At 36.1% G+C, this 18,801-nt stretch overlaps 1 protein-coding gene across 3 annotated transcripts in view; it reads left to right on the forward strand.

The window, feature by feature from the left end:
• Nucleotides 1-18,801, forward strand: part of LOC132101694 (SH3 and multiple ankyrin repeat domains protein 3-like) — a 229,905-nt gene that overhangs the window by 18,573 nt on the left and 192,531 nt on the right. For all 3 annotated transcript variants that reach the window (XM_059506835.1, XM_059506836.1, XM_059506837.1), the window contains exons 2-3: nt 14,964-15,167; nt 18,420-18,491. In XM_059506835.1, the coding sequence (XP_059362818.1) occupies nt 14,964-15,167; nt 18,420-18,491 (276 nt within the window). The remainder of the gene's footprint in view (nt 1-14,963; nt 15,168-18,419; nt 18,492-18,801) is intronic.

The raw sequence follows: 18,801 nt of genomic DNA on the forward strand, positions 1-18,801 counted from the left end.
TATTTGAGATCAATCAAATGCAGCCTTTTAACTTTTAACAAGCATTTTTTTAATCGTAATTATTCCAAACTTTTCGTGTATTTTAATTTAGAAAAATGCACACTTTTGTCTCTGAAAATAAATAATTTAATTAATAATTCTTTAAGTACAAGCTTTATAGTATATTTTGAATGATATTTTGAACAAAATGCTGACTAGTAAGCCTCTCCTTCAGCCCTATAACGCTGTGAAGCTTATGTTTGCTGGTGTGATTTCTGTAAGCAGGTCAAGAGCAGTTCAAGTATGAGTGATTCAGTTCAGATTTTGGGTCAGTGACCAATTACTGTACACACCTGACACACAAAAGGCAGGGCTATTTTTTTTTTGACATTTAATTAATTTAAAGACTTGATTTGAGATGAGTTAAGTGGTACAGGCACTTTCACATACACATTTTTCCCACTCTTGCACACTCACTTTAAAATGCATCCCCCGTGTATCCACACACTTCTGCTGAGATGGCAGTATTCCATAAAGACAAACACGCACAGTTGAATTTCTTCTGAGGATAGCGAAACTATAGAGCATTAGGCTGGAAATACAGTCTCTGTAAGAACATGCAGATGTGAATGCTTGGCCAACACGATGCAAGTTTGTGGTATCTTACAGTAGATGCAGTGAGGTGTGGAGAAACCTGATGATTTCAGAATGTTCTTAATAGCGTCTTATGTTTGAGTGGAAGAAAGAACTAATTTGGGGTTTCCATCAAAATAATAAGAAGTTATATATTAAGTTTAATATTGCTTAAAAAAAATTCTCCGTACATATAAATTGTCTGGCTTATTAATTTATTTTTCTCTGAACAAAAAAAAATAAAGACTTGTATACATTTTTTGATTGACAGGCAAATGATTTACAGAAGACACCCAGTAAAATGTCATTGTGTCTTGTCAGGCATATTTAGATCAAAAATCACTGGATGACATTTAAAGACTGTATTTAAGAAAGTGTAGCCCTTAATTAATTGCCACTATTCTCAAACCACAAGGTTTTACCCATTTGTTACTTTGAAAATGCAATAAAATTTTGTATAATCACTTATTGTTTATATATATATATATATATATATATATATATATATATATATATAGTACAGGTCAGAGTAATTATGTTGTTTCATTTTTTTACATGAATATATCTGTTACAATGAATGATGATGGAACATTATTTCACCCTTATTTTGAAATTTTATTTTCAAAAACAATACAATCTTAAACATTAATATGGTTTGAAAATCAGTTTTGTATATTTAATTTGATTTCAGAATTTATTTCGAAATTGGACCACTCATCTTTGACCGATTTATTAAATATTTAATCTTTATTTTCTATATTGTAATTGATTGAAATGTATTTTATTATATATTTCATTTATTAAATATTTATTAATTTACATTTTTCAGTTGCAGCAGTTAACAGCTCATTGGAGAGGGATAACAAAGTACATTTTTACTTTTATTAATATTATTTGAAGCTTTTGCCTTCATTTCTCTTCATTTTAATTTCATGGAAAGGAGCGTCCAGTGTCCATTCTTCAAAATGTCTTCATTTGTGAAAGTCATACAGGTTTGGAATGACATAAGAGTGAGTAAATGATGGTATGTTTTAATTTTTTGGGTGAGCTGCCATAAAATGTACTTGCTTCTGAGTGTTTGCCCATTTCTCAGTGTGACAGGTTTGAAAATACAGTCGTTTTGCTCAGGCTAGTAAAGCATAGAAGCAGAACACTGGCAAAAAAAAGCCTTCCATCTTTCATCTTTCCATATTACTCACATTTTTTCTATTCCTTCATCCCTCCGTCTGTTCCCGTCTGTCACGCTCCTCGTCTCAGTCGACTTTTCCCCCTTGTTTATTTGCTTTTTGTTCCCAAATGGCCTGTGGTAGCACAGCGGACTTGAAAGACAGATGCAGAAATCAAATCTTTTCCCAGTGTGTTGGTCATCCTCACAAGCCCAGCTGAGCCCTGTCACCTCGCTGTCCCGCCAGGCTTTAACAATCTCTCAAACACACATATTGAGGGGCATATGTCAACACCCATGAGCTTTTTGACACTTATAGTCACCATAAATGCCATTTCCAAGAAGCCATTAAGAGCTTTTGACAAAAAGGAGTGTTAAATGAAATTTAAAGTCTAAGTAATGCCATATTTCTACTCAACCAGTTAATCGTTATCACATTTAAAATTCATTCTCATTTCCTGACAGTGAAAAAAGACTCCAAATTTCCAAAGATAAATGTGAATTTCCATTGAAAAGGCAGTCTTGCTGTTTTGGAAAGTGGCTAATATTTAAAGGCTTGTATATATTTTTTACAATAGTTGACATTGGTGTTTGTGCTTCATGCACATGTAATGCAGTGTAACATTTATGACTTCATCTCAGTGTATAAACCAAACTTAATCTCTAATCTTTAATCTATAATTTGATTGTTTTAAAATTTATATTCATTTATGTGTAATAAAGAGGCAAAAGTAAACAGCATTTTTATATTTTCTGTACAAACTGTAAGAAGTGCTCACTATCTGACATTGTTTTAGATGGTTTCTAGGGTGTTTTGATTGCCTGCTTGGGTGTTTTGAGGTGGTTGCTAGGATGTTTTAAGACTGCATGATTCGAGTTTATCATTCATCTCTGTAGCTCAAACAGTGTAGGACTAGTTAAATGCTAAAGTTTAAAATTTAAGATTAAAAGTTTGTTCAAATCCATGAAAGCCTGTTTCCACAACTGAATAATAACAATAAAAACTGCAGTCTTTATGCAATTCTAACTTTTCTTCAGAATTACATGTTATAAATGTAGAATTCTGAGCAATAAAGTCACAATTCGGAAAAATAGTCAGAAATGCAATATTCTGACCTTTTTTCCATAGAATTGCTAGTTTATATTTTCCATTTGTGATTTTTTTTTCTCAGAATTGCAAAGTTTATACATGCAATTGCGAATTATAAAGTCAAAATTGTGAAAAATAAAATCTCACTAAAGTCTTTTTTTCCTCAGAGCTGGTCTTTATAACTCGGAATAGTGAGTTTAAATCTCAATATCCTGAGAAAAGGAGTCATAATTTAGAGAAAAAAAATCTGAATTGCAATATGTAAACTCACAACTGTGAGAAAATATATATAAACTTGTATTTGTGAGATAAACGTCAGAATTGTGAGTTTATATCTCCAGTTCTGACTTACTTAACATTGCAAGTTTATATCTCACAATTCTTTGGAAAAAAAAATCAGAATTGCACGATAAGTCACAGTTACCTTTTCAGTTTTTTTTTATTCAGTGCTGTAAACAGGCTTCCGTACCTATCCCTTTGTATAAGCAATAGTAAGATTGATGGTTGTCTGAGCAGATGACGCTAATAATGTTTGTTTAGTGATAAAAGCAGGAAAGTATAGACTTGTGTTGTACATTTAGTAAAATGTTTTATAGGTCTCTGCTTTTTATTTAAAAATCAACCACCTGAGATACAACCACTGTGTGCTGTCAAGCATCAGTGTCTCTTAATTAGAAAAACTTAAGCCTCAGCATGTCCTTCAGGATGTGTATGTGTGTGTGTGTGTGTGTGTTTTCTCACTCTGAAAGAAGCTAATTGAATGACAAGTGTGTCTTTCCATAAGCTGGTCTTGTGTTCTTCAATTCCCCCAGGCATCTATTATGTGGTGATAAAAGAAAACAGCTCACCTCCATTCTTCTACATGTATGTAGAGATCCAGAGACTCTTAAGAGTTTATAGCCGTGTAAGACTTGACTTGGAGGGATTTGACCCTTGTGAATTACATCCAGGTGCTTATGCAGAGTCAGATGAAATCTGGTTGCAGCCTTTTCTGGTTGTAAACCTTCCACCTAGACAGGAAGAGAGGTCTGACTGTCATATAAAATGACCAGTAATGGTGGATTTTAGTTTTATGTCACATTTAGGGCCACAATAATAAACCAGTGTGTGAAAATGTGGCGAGATTGTGTCCAAAGTCCTGATGAGATCATAAACTGAACTCTGAAAGGAAAGTGCAATAAACAGCTAAGTGATAAATGTGACTGTAGATGCAATGCCACAAATGTTCACCAAAACCTTTGGTCTGGTTCTCGCTCAGAAATGTTCACTGGAGCAGCTCGCTACCTTTTAAGCACAATTTTGTTGCTCAGCGGAGCACTAAAACCTGTGCACCTGACTCCCAGAAATTGCACAGCAGGTGGCCAGAATTTTTTTATTTTATTTTTTGTGCATTTTCGGTTACATTAATATGGCCTGGAGCCAATTTTTGAAAATGTACAGTAAATGATAAAGACGTACAGATTTGTACAGCACTGGGTCTACTAACAGAAGTGTGTCAGCTTTTGTAATTGATAAATGTTCAATAATTTTTTTGTGGATTTTCAGTAAATATTGTGATATGATGTATAAACATACAGCACATACAGTACATACAAGGGCCATCTATCACCCTTCTCTATAGGTGTCTGCATTGGCTATTGGCATTTTTTATACAATTAAGAAAAAATTCAGTAATATGGCATTTTGTAAATGACAATATACTGTAAATATATATATATATATATATATATCTGCATTGGCTATATTGACCAATATATACACTATCATAAGACAAAGATGCATTGACACGATTGACAGACACAAATACTTTAAAATATAACATATTTCAATTGGTATTAAACTAAGATTTGTCTATATGCAGTATGGCCTAATGGCTCTATGATTTGTTCAGCTAGCATCTCTGAATTCTGCACATACAAGACCACAGCTGTCTGACAACTGTGAGAGCGAGAGAGCAAGAGAGAGGAGGAAAGAAAGAGAACATTTCTAAACTAGACTGTAAGGCTGAGAAAGAATCAACACACCGTGTAGACTGAGCTTTTCCCCCCATCATGCTTCTCTGTCTGTGTGTGTGTGTGTGTGTGTGTGTGTGTGTGTGTGTGTGTGTGTGTGTGTGTGTTGAAACCACAGGAAAGTTTCACACAGCCAAACTTTTAACTCCTCGTGAGTGTGTGACCTGCGTTTCGGAGATGTATTTGTCATGTCACATAAATAAGTTAGCACTCTGTTGATTGTTGTGTGGATGTTCTTCTCACTCTCTCTTCTCACTCCCATTTCTCTGGAAATTTTTTACAGCTTGTCAACATCAGGTAGTGCTGACATCCATAAGATCTGGGCTCCTTCAGAACTGGCTTTGTGCGTGCTAGGCTGATTTTACAGCAAAAGTGTCAGCACGTGACAACTATAGCATAATAACTAAAAATGTATTTGTATTGTTCAGTTGTTATGTCATGCATGCTTTGTGTCATGTGATGATGTGTCAGGTAATAGTCGATTAGAGCCAGTATCAATTTTATAAAAATGTTTTTTATTCATTCTTATTTTAGTACTTTAACTAAATGTAAATAAAATATATATGGAAAACTTTTGTTTCAACATTTCTCATTTTCATCATGTGTTAGTTAATAAACACACACACACACACACACACACACACACACACACACACACACACACACACACACACACACATATATATATATATATATATTATATGTGTGTGTGTGTGTTCTCTTTTTAATTTAAAAATGTTAGTATTTTTGTGAATTTTTGTTAGTTTTAGTTTTTTGTATGTGTGTAGTTTCTATTGCTATTTATTTATTAGTTTTAGTGTTTTAAAACTTTTAAACAAAAATGAGAAATGTTAAAATAAAACAGTTTTATATATTTGATTTCTATTTAGTTTATTTTAAGTATTTGTTTATGGTTTTAGTTGAATTTCACTATTATAACCCTGTTTAGAGCATATGTGCAGTTAGGTTTTGTGAGACATAATACAGGTTTGAGGATGAGTAGATGATTACAATGTTCATTTTTGGTTGAATTATCCCTTCAAGACCTTGACATGCTGAGAAAGCCATTCGCCAGCTATCTCAAAATGACTTTTTGTGAATCAATCATTAGTAACGATCATTATAGCACCCCACGGTATGCCTGAACTCCCATCATTTACATCAGGTCCTGCTTACCTTTGATTAGCTGGATAACACCAGCTAAAGAAAGGACAAGAATGAGAGATCTGCTGATGTGTGCCTCAATCTCATTAAAAACTAAAACATATGCTGCTGCTACAATTAGATCTTCCTAAGGGCATCGGGATTTGGTTTTGATGTCAGAGAGAAAAAAGAGGGATGACCAGTCAAGTGTGTCAGCACAGAACATTTTCCATAGCTCAGAATGACTTCACCACCTAAGAAACAAAACCAACACAGACAGGACCAGAAAGTTTTGTAAATCTCGCACAGATTATGCATACAGCTTGTTCAAGATGTTTTTCATTCATGTTTTCATTTCATTCATCATAAATACCACAGTAATCAATGTCAAGTGTCCGGCCATCATTTTTGGATACAAGGGCCATCTCTTTTAACAACTATTTATTGATAGTGGTTTAGGCCGTTGTTCTAAATGTAATAATTCATCAAGCATTAGTGTGTTTAACCATATTGCTGTTACCGCTCCTAACAGCACTTTTACCATGGTAAATGAAATGCTTTTGTCTTGATCCGTATTTATCATTCTTCTCTACAGACTCACAAACACAAGTGTTGAGTTCCATGTTAAGGACTCCTTGTCCTCCAGTCAGCTCTGGACAAAGTGGTGACCACTTTTCTCAATGGATCATACTCTTTTTATGGTGTCAAGTGTAGTAGTTTAATGAGCATGATGAAAAGTAAACTTTTGAAGATGAAAGTATGAGATGCTGGTAACTTCTCTACCAGTCCAGAACTGATCATGATCACGATTTTCTGTAGCTGTAGTAAAAAAAAGGATCCTTGAAGTCCTTCATCTGGCTGATGAATTGTGTTTCTGCACATGCTTGTGTCGAGATTGTTCATGTTTGATGTGCCTCTTAAAGCCAGCACGTGCTTGATATACGGCCGTATAAAGATTATCAAGTGGGCTTGGGCTTGTTTTTTGTCTCTGGTGATGAAGGTGTTTCATCTTCACTGTGCTCAGACTGACAAAAAGAAACAGCGGCTCAGCTTGACTGTGTAATGTGAAAGCGTCTTGTTCTCTGTCTCTTCCTGTGTCTCTAGATATTGCTCTTATCATTTTTTCCCCTTCTCTTTCGCTCTCTCTCTCTCTCTCTCTCTCTCTCTCTCTCTCTCTCTCTCTAGTTCAAGCAGCTTAGATGAAAGCTTCTGGCACTTTTGACCAGAGCAAGTCCTGTCACCTGGAATTCAGACTTAGTGTCAGACAGCCAGTGTTGGGGGTATAATAATGTTGGGGGTATAATAAATTACTTTTTTCATGTAACTAGTAATGTAACGCATTACTTCTTAATTTACAAGTAAATATCAGAGTTACTTTGCAGAAAAATAATGACAGTTATTATTAAAAACAAACAAGAAAGCCCAGCCCAGATGAGAACAAGTAGGCCCAATGCAAAAGAAACGTAACGTATTACTTTCCATAAAAAGATCAGTGTTAATTTTATTAATATTAATTTATATACTGTATATATCAAGTCACCTTTATTTATATAGCGCTTTAAAAAAAAAATGGTGTCAAAGCAACTGAACAACATTCATCAGGAAAACAGTGTGTCAATAATGCAAAATGATAGTTAAAGGCAGTTCATCATTGAATTCAGTGGTGTCATCTCTGTTCAGTTTAAAAAGTTTAAAAAGTGTCTCTGCATTTATTTGCAATCAAGTCAACGATATCGCTGTAGATGAAGTGTCCCCAACTAAGCAAGCCAGAGGCGACAGCGGCAAGGAACCGAAACTCCATCGGTGACAGAATGGAGAAAAAAACCTTGGGAGAAACCAGGCTCAGTTGGGGGGCCAGTTCTCCTCTGACCAGACGAAACCAGTAGTTCAATTCCAGGCTGCAGCAAAGTCAGATTGTGCAGAAGAATCATCTGTTTCTTGTGGTCTTGTCCCGGTGGTCATCTGAGACAAGGTCTTTACAGGGGATCTGTATCTGTGGCTCTAGTTGTCCTGGTCTCCGCTGTCTTTCAGGGATGTAGAGGTTCTTTCTAGGTGCCGATCCACCATCTGGACTGTGTCCAGTGTATATATACACACACACACACAAAAATACATACTGGCAACAGCTATTTCCCCACTGTATCTGTACCAGTTTAATAATTAATACTGTTGCGAATGCATGTGCAACATGTTCACACACTATCGCACACATTAGCAAACTCCTGTGGTGGTTGTGGGGAGCCTCATTGGTCGATGAGCCCCCTCTATGAGTGTTTGTGGAGACATAACACCCTCTCGACTCAATGAGCTCTTGTCCTCTCTCTTGGCCGAGTGTGTATGTGTTTGTGTGTGTAAATGATCCTCATGCCGCAAGCATCGCTGAGTAAGTGTTTTTCATACCAAAGTAGCCGACCAACGTGACCCTGCACTGCAGAGAGGAGAGAGTTTGTTCGTTTGACTTTTCCAAGTCTTTCTCATTAGCAGGACCCCTGGAGACCCTGCATGTGGTTTTAGAGAGCAAAGACCTAGCTTGCTGATTTCCAGCACCTGCCAGCACACACCGTCAGAGGACTAGAGCTGATCAGACTAGACTAGAGCTGTTTAGAGGGACAAAATGATACAAGAAAGTTACTTTGTAGGTGAATGTCACAGAAACTCGTCCATATCATCAAAAGAAAATAAAAGAAAATAATATGATAGAAGTATATATGTGTATATATGTTTATATATGCATAAACACGCACACACACATATCCTATATATATATATATATATATATATATATATATATATATATATATATATATATATATATATATAAAACATTTACATACATGTATGTGTGTCACACACACACACACACACATATATATATATATATATATATATATATATATATAAAAATACATATTAATTTATTTTATAATAATTAATTATTGAAAGTGTTTGAATATTTGACTTAGTTTTCCACTTTTCAAATAAAAATTTAATTGACTATTATTTAGATGCCATTTTAGTCAAAATACTGACTACATTTAAAGGATATTTGTGACAAAAGACAAATCTGCATATGTTGCTCTCTCTCTCTCTCTCTCTCTCTCTCTCTCTCTCTCTCTCTCTCTTTCTCTCTCTCTCTCTCTCTGCAGTAAATCGTGTTCAGTGAACTTATTCATTTTGAGGCAGTGCGGTCTTCCTCCGATGATACACAGCACTGTGGATCCGACTCACACCAGTGCATTCATTTTGCCATCAACATCCATTCACCTGTTACACAAACATACATGGCACTCACACATAAACTGTATTTTTTCCACACAGTTACCTTTTGTGGAACAAAAATGTAACTTCTTGTCTTCTCTCTCAAACACACTACCCTAATACAGTAAAAGCCCATTTTTACTGTGTTGAATTTGGCCACAAGTAAATTCAACATAATGAAATGTAGCTCTTTTGATTTGAACTGTTATGCATTTTATAAAAGTAATGGATTGTTGTGCACATTTGATATTTGAACCAATTCAGTAAAAGTCACTTTGGCAGAGGTGTGGAGTGGCCAAAAAGCTGTTGCGTCTGAATATTTAATTATGTAGGGGTGAGCAAGGTATGATGGGATAGATGATGGGTTGTAATTGTGTTTAGAGCTCTTTTTAGTGTTCTTTGTGCTGTTTTGAGTTAAATAATCCTTATTTTATTGAAGATATTTTTAAACATAGGAGCATTACGCAAGTACAGATATTTTACAGTACAGTACTTAATAGTACAAGTACTTGGAAGAAAGTAACTTGCTTTTAAGCGTTACTCTGCTACGTATCTTTGCAAAAAATATGTTTAAATAAATGGTGAAGTTCATTAAATCCTAATGAATGAAGAAACAAATTGTTTGCAAGCTGATATTTGAGACTAAGAGTCTTGTAAGTGAGAATATGGTGCTTTTAGTTGTTGTTTGGAGTCCATGAGCCGATCCTCTTACAGGGCTCTGGAGAGCATTAATTACCCACAGTTAATCACTTAAATTAATCACCACACTAAAATGGTCATCTTGAAATACTAATAACTGTGATAATCAGATTTTGCAGTATATGGTTGAACTGTTTACTGCCAAATTCTTGATCATTATTTGTGGGCAGAGACTGTGACAAGATTTTATTTAAATAGCCTGTATACTATATAAAAATAATATTTGTAAAGATATGCACTAAAACACTATGGTCAATATAGTAATCAGTATGTTCTTATGAATAACTGCAAACCCAATGATATATTCATGATTATTTCTAATTACTCCTTGAAATTGTTTAATGCATAAAAATGCAGCATTACGGAATTTTCGGTGCATGATGGCGTGAAGTGTTTGTGTGCACCTGTATGTATGTGACAGTGATGGACTGTCCCTGTCTCATTCTCCAGATGTGTTTAATATCTCTACTCCACATTTCTCTATAGGCCTGCTGAAAACCAGCCTGCTTACCAAAGCCCTATTGAGCACATCCACAGCGTTTTCCAGCCAAATATAGTCATTGTGCTCGGCTATATGCATGCAGTTCCATCAATGCATTGTTAGAAATCCCTCTCTCCTAAACTGATGCCAATAGAGGCCTGTTATGAATTTCCTCAGGCTAAAACTATCAGCATCAGTCCATGAGTTCAGGGAATCACATTGGCACTGCTGCATTGTGGGAGAACTGCTCTGCCGATATGGGCACGGGGAGTATTTGAGGACATGTGTGCATGTTAATTTCACGTTAAAGTTGTGATTTCTGGCTATATTATGGATGCAGACAAATATGAGTGTTTGCTTATTTATAAAAAGTGATAGTTTTGTTCTAAAACCTGATGCCACCTATGTAGAGAGCATTTGCTGATTCAAAGGTTGTCAAAAAGTTAGCAGCAAAATTGGCCTCCACTTTAAGATAACTGGTTTATATTCTAAATCAATCCAAATTAAAGGCACTCTAAGGCAATTCTAAACAGGAAGTCCCAGAATGCACTGCAGTAACCCCATTGAAACCTCCGACCAGTTAATGGTGAAAGATATCAATAAATACAGTTCTGTCTAATTAAATATGACACAGTCCCAAACCCTTTACTAGTAAATATTCTGGGCTGTAATATAAAAGCAGACACTATATAATCATTATCAATATTTATACTTATTGTACAATAGTTTATTACATATGTATGTGTATATACACTGCCGTTCAAAAGTTTTGGATCTGTAAGATGTTTAATGTTTTTTTTTTTTTTATTGTAGTCTTATGTTCATCTAGGCTGTATTTGATCAAAAATACAGAAATACAGTAAATATTACTGCAATTTCTAATATTGGTTTCTTACTTTAATATACTTTAAAATATAATTTATTTCTGTGATACAGATCTGATATGCTGATTTATTATCAGTGTTGAAACTGTTGTGCCGCTTAATATTTTTTGGAACCTATGATACTTTTTTCTTTGATTCTTTGATGAATAGAAAGTTTAAAAGAACAGCATTTATTCAAAATAGAAATATTTTCCAACAAGTCTTTACTATCACTTTTTATCCATTTAACACATCCTTGCTAAATAAAAGTATTAATTGCTTTTAAAAAATAAAAAAGAATACTGCCGATAAACTTTTAATATTGTAACACAAAATTTCTGTTTTGAATAAACACTGTTCTTTTTAACTTTTTATTTATCAAAGAATCTTGAAATAAGTATCACAGGTCCCAAAAAAATTCAAGCAGCACAACTTTTGCATGCATTGATTATAAATCAGCATATTATAATGATTTATAAAGGATCATGTGGCTGAAGACTGGAGTAATGATAATGAAAATTCAGCTTTAAAGTCCCCATGATATCAAAATCCAAGTTTTTTGGGTGTTAGTATCAATATGTTAGTCTTAAGGTTATCTGTAAGGCAGTGTGCTCCAAAACAGTGAAAAAATTTGCATTTAGTAGATATAAGCATTCAAAGCTTGCAGTTCGTCACTTCTGCCAAAACGGCTCAACTTTTTTTTTAACGTCACATTGTACTTCATCTTCCCATCAAATCTTCTGACCAATCAAATCCTCTTTAGAATCTAAAGTGCCCGTCCCATGCACTATATAAAAATACTCTGAAGCTGTGGCTGAGATCGGTCACTTGTTCACAGTGTAGTGAATAGCTCATAGTGCTCAGTGTAAGAGAAAGGGAACGATTCAGACAGTTTAAATAAGCTTTTGATTGGTGCAATTGACGTCTGGTTTCAGGCAAAGCAAGGGGGCGGGGCTACTAGATGTGTCCCACCCTCTCTTCCTGTTTCAGTTGAAATTACGCCAACACATAGAATAATTCTGCCTGTTTCAAGGCACTTCAGGGGACCATTAAAGTATATTAAAATAGGAAACTAATATTAGAAATTGCAATAAGACTTACCGTATTTCTGTATTTTATCACATATATACAACCTGGATCAACATAAGAGACTATAATAATAAAAAAAAAAAAAAAAAAAAAAAAAAAAATATATATATATATATATATATATATATTTTTTTTTTTTTTTTTTTTTTCAAAAGTTTTTTGTTTTAATTTTTATGATAAGAGCTTACAGCTCATGAAAGTCAAAGATCCAGTATCTTAAAATATTATAATATTTATACTTCAGTTTAATTAAATGACCATCCCTACAGTATAATTTCCGGGTATCTCTTGTTCTTTGAAACCTCAATAATGGGGAAGAATGCTGACTTGGCAATGATCCAGAAGACAGTCACTGACACCATCCACAAAGAGGGTAAGTCACAGAAGGTCATTGCTCAAAGGGGTGACTGTTCACAGAGTACTGTATCAAAGCATATTAAACGAAAAGTTGACTAAAAGGTAGAAATTGGGTTAGAAAAGGTGCACAAGCAACAGGGATGACCACAAGCTTGAGAATACTGTCAAGCAAAGCTGATTCAAACATTAGGGAAAGGTTCACAAGGAGTGAACTGAAGCTGGAGTCAGTGCATCAAGAGTCACCACGCTCAGACTTCTTCTGCTAAAACAGAAACGACGTCAGAAGCATCTTACCTGGGCTATGGAGAAAAAGAACTCCAAAGTCCAAAGTCCTCTTTTCAGATAAAAGTTAATTTTGCATTTCATTTGTAAATCAAAGTCTAGAGTCTGGAGGAAGACTGGAGGGGCACAGAAACCAAGCTGCTTGAAGTTGAGTGTGACGTTTCCAAAGTCAGTGATGATTTGGGGTGCCGTGATGTCTGCTGGTGTTGCTCCATTGTGGTCCAAAGTCACTGCACCCATCTACCAGGAGATTTAGGAGCACTTTATGCTTTATGGAGATGCTGATTTCCTTTTCCAGCAGGACTTTAGCACCTGCCCACAGTGCCAAAACACATCAAAGTGGTTTGCTGACCATGATATTACTGTGCTTTATTGACCAGTCAACACACCTGACCTGAATCCCATATGGAATCTATGGGATATTTTCAAGAGAAAGATGAGAAACAGTCGACCCAACAATACAGAGGAGCTGAAGGCTCAATAGTGCCTTAGCAGTGCCTCAGGCTGATCGCTTCCATGCCATACCTCACTGGTGCTGATTTGCTGGAATTTGAGTTAAAGTAGCCCCGACCAAGAATCAAGTGCATAAAGGAATATTCATTAAAGTACTTGAACTTTTCTGTTTTGCAAATACATTTTTTGATTGATTTTAGGAAATATTCTAATATTTTGAGATACTGGATTTTTGACTTTCATGAGCTGGAAGCTCTAATCATCCAAATTAAAACTTCTGAAATGTTTTACTTTACATGTAATGAATCTAGAATATATGAAAGTCTTTTTGAATTATATATTTAGTGTTCTTGTGGCTCAGTGGAAGAGCATTGCGTTAGCAGTGCAAAAGGTTGTGGGTTTGATTCCCAGGGAACAGATGTTAGGTAAAAAAAATGTTAGCCTGAATGCACTGTAAGTTGTTTGGATGAACGTGTCTGCTAAATGCATACATTATATATATATATATATATATATATATATATATAGCTTTATGAAAATACACATGTGATTTTGAATGCCATTCACTTGGCCCGGTCTAAAAAATTTACTTGGGCTCTGCTTTGGTTGTACATTTTTTGTATTTAATTTGTGCTTTCCATAAGTTCTTGTCAGAAAAAAGAATGTAAATGTGACGTGCGTTGATTGTATTGAAGCGTCAGTTCCATTTGTGTGTGGAATTGAGATTTGTCGTTTGGCGCCGGTCTGGTTTTCCTCTTGTTCTCAGTTTAAATAGAGCTGAATGCACTCCAGTCGCCTGTCAGCGTGAGCGAAGATAAACATAGAAAAGAGTGATGAAATTTAAGATTCAAAATCAAGAGAAACGACCATGGTGGAGGCTGTTGTTATCCCCGGGAAAACAGAATGAAACGCAGGCTTAACTTCAGGGGAATTCTTCACACAATTACAAGTTTCTGAGACACTTTTCTTTTTATGTTCGTATGTGTGTGTATATGTGTGTGTGTTTCAGACTGATGTCCTCTCTCCTCCCCATCTTTGTCTCCTTAATGCTGGGCTCTCTGGTAAAATAAATGCAGTAGACAAGAGTTCAAAGCTGCATTTGATGTCATATTTGCTGAGAGGAGAAGCGAACAAAATCGCTGAAAGCCTCTCTCACTCCTGCCTTCTCTCTCTGTCCCAGTGGTCTGCTGGTTCTCTGCCTCTAGTAATCACGGTGCTGTGGAAAGGGCAGGGGTTGTGTGTTATTAGTAATGGTATAGAGGACAAAGACACGGGTGAGAGGCTTTTATTGATACACTGCTTGATTGGGCAGTGGGTTCACTCTCAAATCTTCAGTGTTGTTTTTAGGGCAAAAGCTAAAAATTTTATTGACCCAACTTTAAATGGCATATTTGTTAGGGAATCTTCAGTTTGCTGTTGCGTATGACTTATCATGTGTCTCCTTTTGTTTCTTCTGCAGAAATGCATGAAGTTTAATGTGGAGTCGCCCATCTGGTTGTCAAAACAACGAATCCTCTGCACACTCAACCAGAGCCTGAAGGATGTGCTAAACTACGGCCTCTTTCAGCCTGCATACAATGGTAAAGCCGGGAAGTTCCTGGATGAGCAGCGAACACTGAAAGAATACCCATTTCCTGCCATCTCTCCTGTCCCATACCTAGAGGTGAGGGTCTTCTCTGACTCATGGAGCAGATTCAAATCTATTGTGGCCATGCTGTAAATGTCCCATATTGCTTTTACATTGCCCACCCATGTTCTACTCAAAACCTTTATAGTTCTCGCTCTCTTTTTTTTTTATTCTAGTTTTGCCTCTTCTCTCCAAATCATCCTTTGATGAGAATGTTACCCATGTATATTTAATGCAATGTTGAAATATATATACTGGTAAGAATATTTAATTGAGAATACCGAGTAGATGAAGCCCTACTTAGAGGGTCACACCCCCTCAAATCCCGCCATAATTCACACCGGGGTTTTGACACTCAATATGCGTGCCAATAAAATAAAAGCTTGGCTTGCTTATGGTGTGTTCAGCAGATCTCATTTTGGCACTCTGCCTTCCTGAGTATATCTCCATTGTTCTGTCCACTTCTGTCAGCCTGTGTGGTCAGGCATACTCAGATTGTCATTTCACCTGATTTATCATTCCAATTTTGACTTTTGGGGTCGGTGTAAAAAAGAGCATTTTAGAGGGAGAGAGCAAACAAGAGTCGACTTTTGAAAAATGGCCTCTTCATATTTCTGCTTTGAGCACGTTAATGACAGAAAGAAATCATTGCCTTTATGCAGTTAGGCTCTTTCTGAATGTGTTGCTGAATTTGGAGCTGCACTAAATTTATTATGAATGTCTCCTAGGTGCCATAAACCTTGACAAATATGAATTAATGTCTCAACCCGTTTGCCATCAGTTAAAGACACACACCTATATTAGCCTCTAAATATGTTTTACTCCGCTATAGACTTACTGACATAACCTACAAATCCTACAGTCAGTCGGCGCAACACTCACACATTTTTTTGTGTTCAATGAATGTGAATATCTATCTATCTATCTATCTATCTATCTATCTATCTATCTATCTATCTATCTATCTATCTATCTATCTATCTATCTATCTATCTATCTGTCTATCTGTCTGTCTGTCTGTCTGTCTGTCTGTTGGATTAGATCAAAAGAAAAAATGATTTTTAAGGTGAATTAGATCACAAAATCCAAGCTTGGTTTTGATCTACATCAAATGGTCAGCTGTGTGTAGTTTAAAACATTTTAGTAAAACTTTTTGGAGAGAATGCAAAAGCAGTGACATATATTTTCCATCTCATAATTTTTCTCAGTTACCATGTCCCTTTATGGTTTCTGTAGAGCACTACTAATCCAGATTTGGTAATCTGAAAAACTTTGTTACTGGATCATTCTGATCCAAAATGCAATTTTTGATTTGAAAAACCAGTAGAAAAGTAAGATGGATTAAGATGGATTAAGTTAACTTCCAGATGAAGTTTTCTGAAAAACTGGCCTTGTTGCATGTTGCTTAATTACACTAATTAGAACATGAGGCTCCCCAAGACCCTGTGTAAATAAAGATTATTATGTGATAAATATTTAAATGGTTAAATTATAACAGTATACACAGTATATACCCAATGTCTGATAAATAGTGAAACGAGTTAAACGTGAGCGATATACCACGTGTGTGTGAGAACAGAAGGAGAAACTTTGTGTTTGTGTGTGTTTCATCATTCCCCAAAGCCACCCGCTGCACGTGAACAGTCTAGTCATTTATTGTGCTCACATTGCTCCTGGCAAAGCATTGGCACGCTTCATCCAGCTCAGACCCGTTGCGGTAGTTCAGGCACCATCACTTCACAGCAGACGCTCCATCGACAAACTAGCAGGTCTATAGATCCGTCACATGCTGGCCTGACAAACACAACTCCCATAGTGAACAGAGCCCGCCTGGGTTGGCTTGATAGACTAATAGATAGAGCACACTGTAACAAAGAGATGTGAATGGTCAGATCCCAGTGAAGGAGAGGGATGGTGCTGTGGGCGTCTGCGAGGCCCTGCCCTCTTCACGGGCATGTGGTTTTGTGTACAGCGCTCGCTTCTGCAGCTCCAAGTCATGGCTGTTTCACAGGGATGTTTTGCAGTATGGTGTTATAGTTGGTGTCATGTTTTGGGATTGATGGCGCTGAGGTGCAGAACAGAGGAATTCTGGGTAGTGCTGAAAATTGTAGTGTCAGCTCGCTTGCACTGCTCCTGCCCACAGCCAGAGAGATGCCTAGCGCAGCGGCGGGATCCTGTGGTGAGTTCTGAGCGTGTAGAGTCTATTCACTCTTTTTGTTTGTGACTTTTTGACTTGTTTTCCATTTGATCATGACATTTTGACTCGGTTGTTCCCGAGGCGTTTGTTAATGGCCTTGAGTTTGACAGCAATACATTACTCTGAGTTTACAGTCTGCCTCTGAGTTTTCTTCAACTTTGCTGTTGTTGGCACGGTTGAAATTTGTTTTTTCCTCAACTCAAGAAGAGTTTTTGTCATCAGTTTTCTTGTTATTTAAAGCAGTAGTTTACATAAAAATGAAAATTCTGTCATTATTTACTCTAAGTTAATGACATAGACTGAAATTTAAGTCATCATTCAGAGAAATCCAGACATCCATCCCAGCTCTGCTCAACACATTAATGAAAGTAGAAGACCAGTGAACAGTGTCTTTTGGTTTGTTCCTAGCACAGCTAGCATATGGATTAAAAAAGTTGGGAAATATAGTGTGTTAATTATATGGTCTACTTTTATGGTGCCTTTATGTCGTTTTTGAAGCCAAATGATGACAGACTTACTCATTTATGGGTGAACTGTTCCTTTAAGGCTGAAGTGTGTTATTTGTTTTGATGTTTTTTTTAAACTCTGAAAAATGTACAGAAATTGGGGTAATTATTCTACGATAATTTTGAAAATTGTTGTCTATTTTTTACGAATTTTACGCTTTCTGGAACCACATCAGGAAATCTGATCAAAAATCTAATTCACTCCTCTTTTGTCAGTAAGACAACATAAGAATAATGTATTCATTTTATGCTGTTTTTGTCTTTTTTTTCTCCCTAAAAGTGTTGAAATGTTTCGAAAGACTCCTGTTGTCTTGTTCCTCATGCAGTTCTGCTCGTTGCATCCTGTTTTGACTGAATGTGCAGTTTGTTGATCCTGAGTGCAGCTGTAATGTGCAGATGTTTCAGCAGCTCACAGTTGTTTACAGCAGTTTACTCTCAAACCTGAGTCTGTCTCCCTCCACTTCACAGATTCAGCAAACATGACAATCACTGAGGAATGTTAGTGTGTGCACTTTAATGAAGACTAAAGTTGTGATATCCATAGTGATGTAAACCTAATCAATGCTGTGTTTTTGGTTTTGGCAGTTTCGCTACAAGAGGCGAGTGTATACACAGACACACCTGGATGAAAAACAGCTGTCGAAGCTTCACACTAAGGTAAGACAGGAGTGTTAGCCACTTCCTGTACCCACAATGCATCTGGCTGATCTGCTTTCATTACAGACACACATTTTTTAAAAGTTCAGTGGCTACCAAAGTTCCTCGATGTTATGATTCAGGTTTACATTAAGGTGGTGAAACATGGCAGCTGTTACTTTTCTCAGTGCTGGGCCAATCAGAGCTAACATAATGGAGAAGTTATAGAGGATTTTAATTTATTCTTCAGAGAGGAATCATTCTAATTAATAGCTTTAAATAATTTATTTTTTTGTTGTTCCAGTATCTCAAATTAGAATTCATCAATGTC

This window comes from Carassius carassius, chromosome 23 (assembly GCF_963082965.1).
Source record: "Carassius carassius chromosome 23, fCarCar2.1, whole genome shotgun sequence".
Classification (NCBI taxonomy): Eukaryota; Metazoa; Chordata; class Actinopteri; order Cypriniformes; family Cyprinidae; genus Carassius; species Carassius carassius.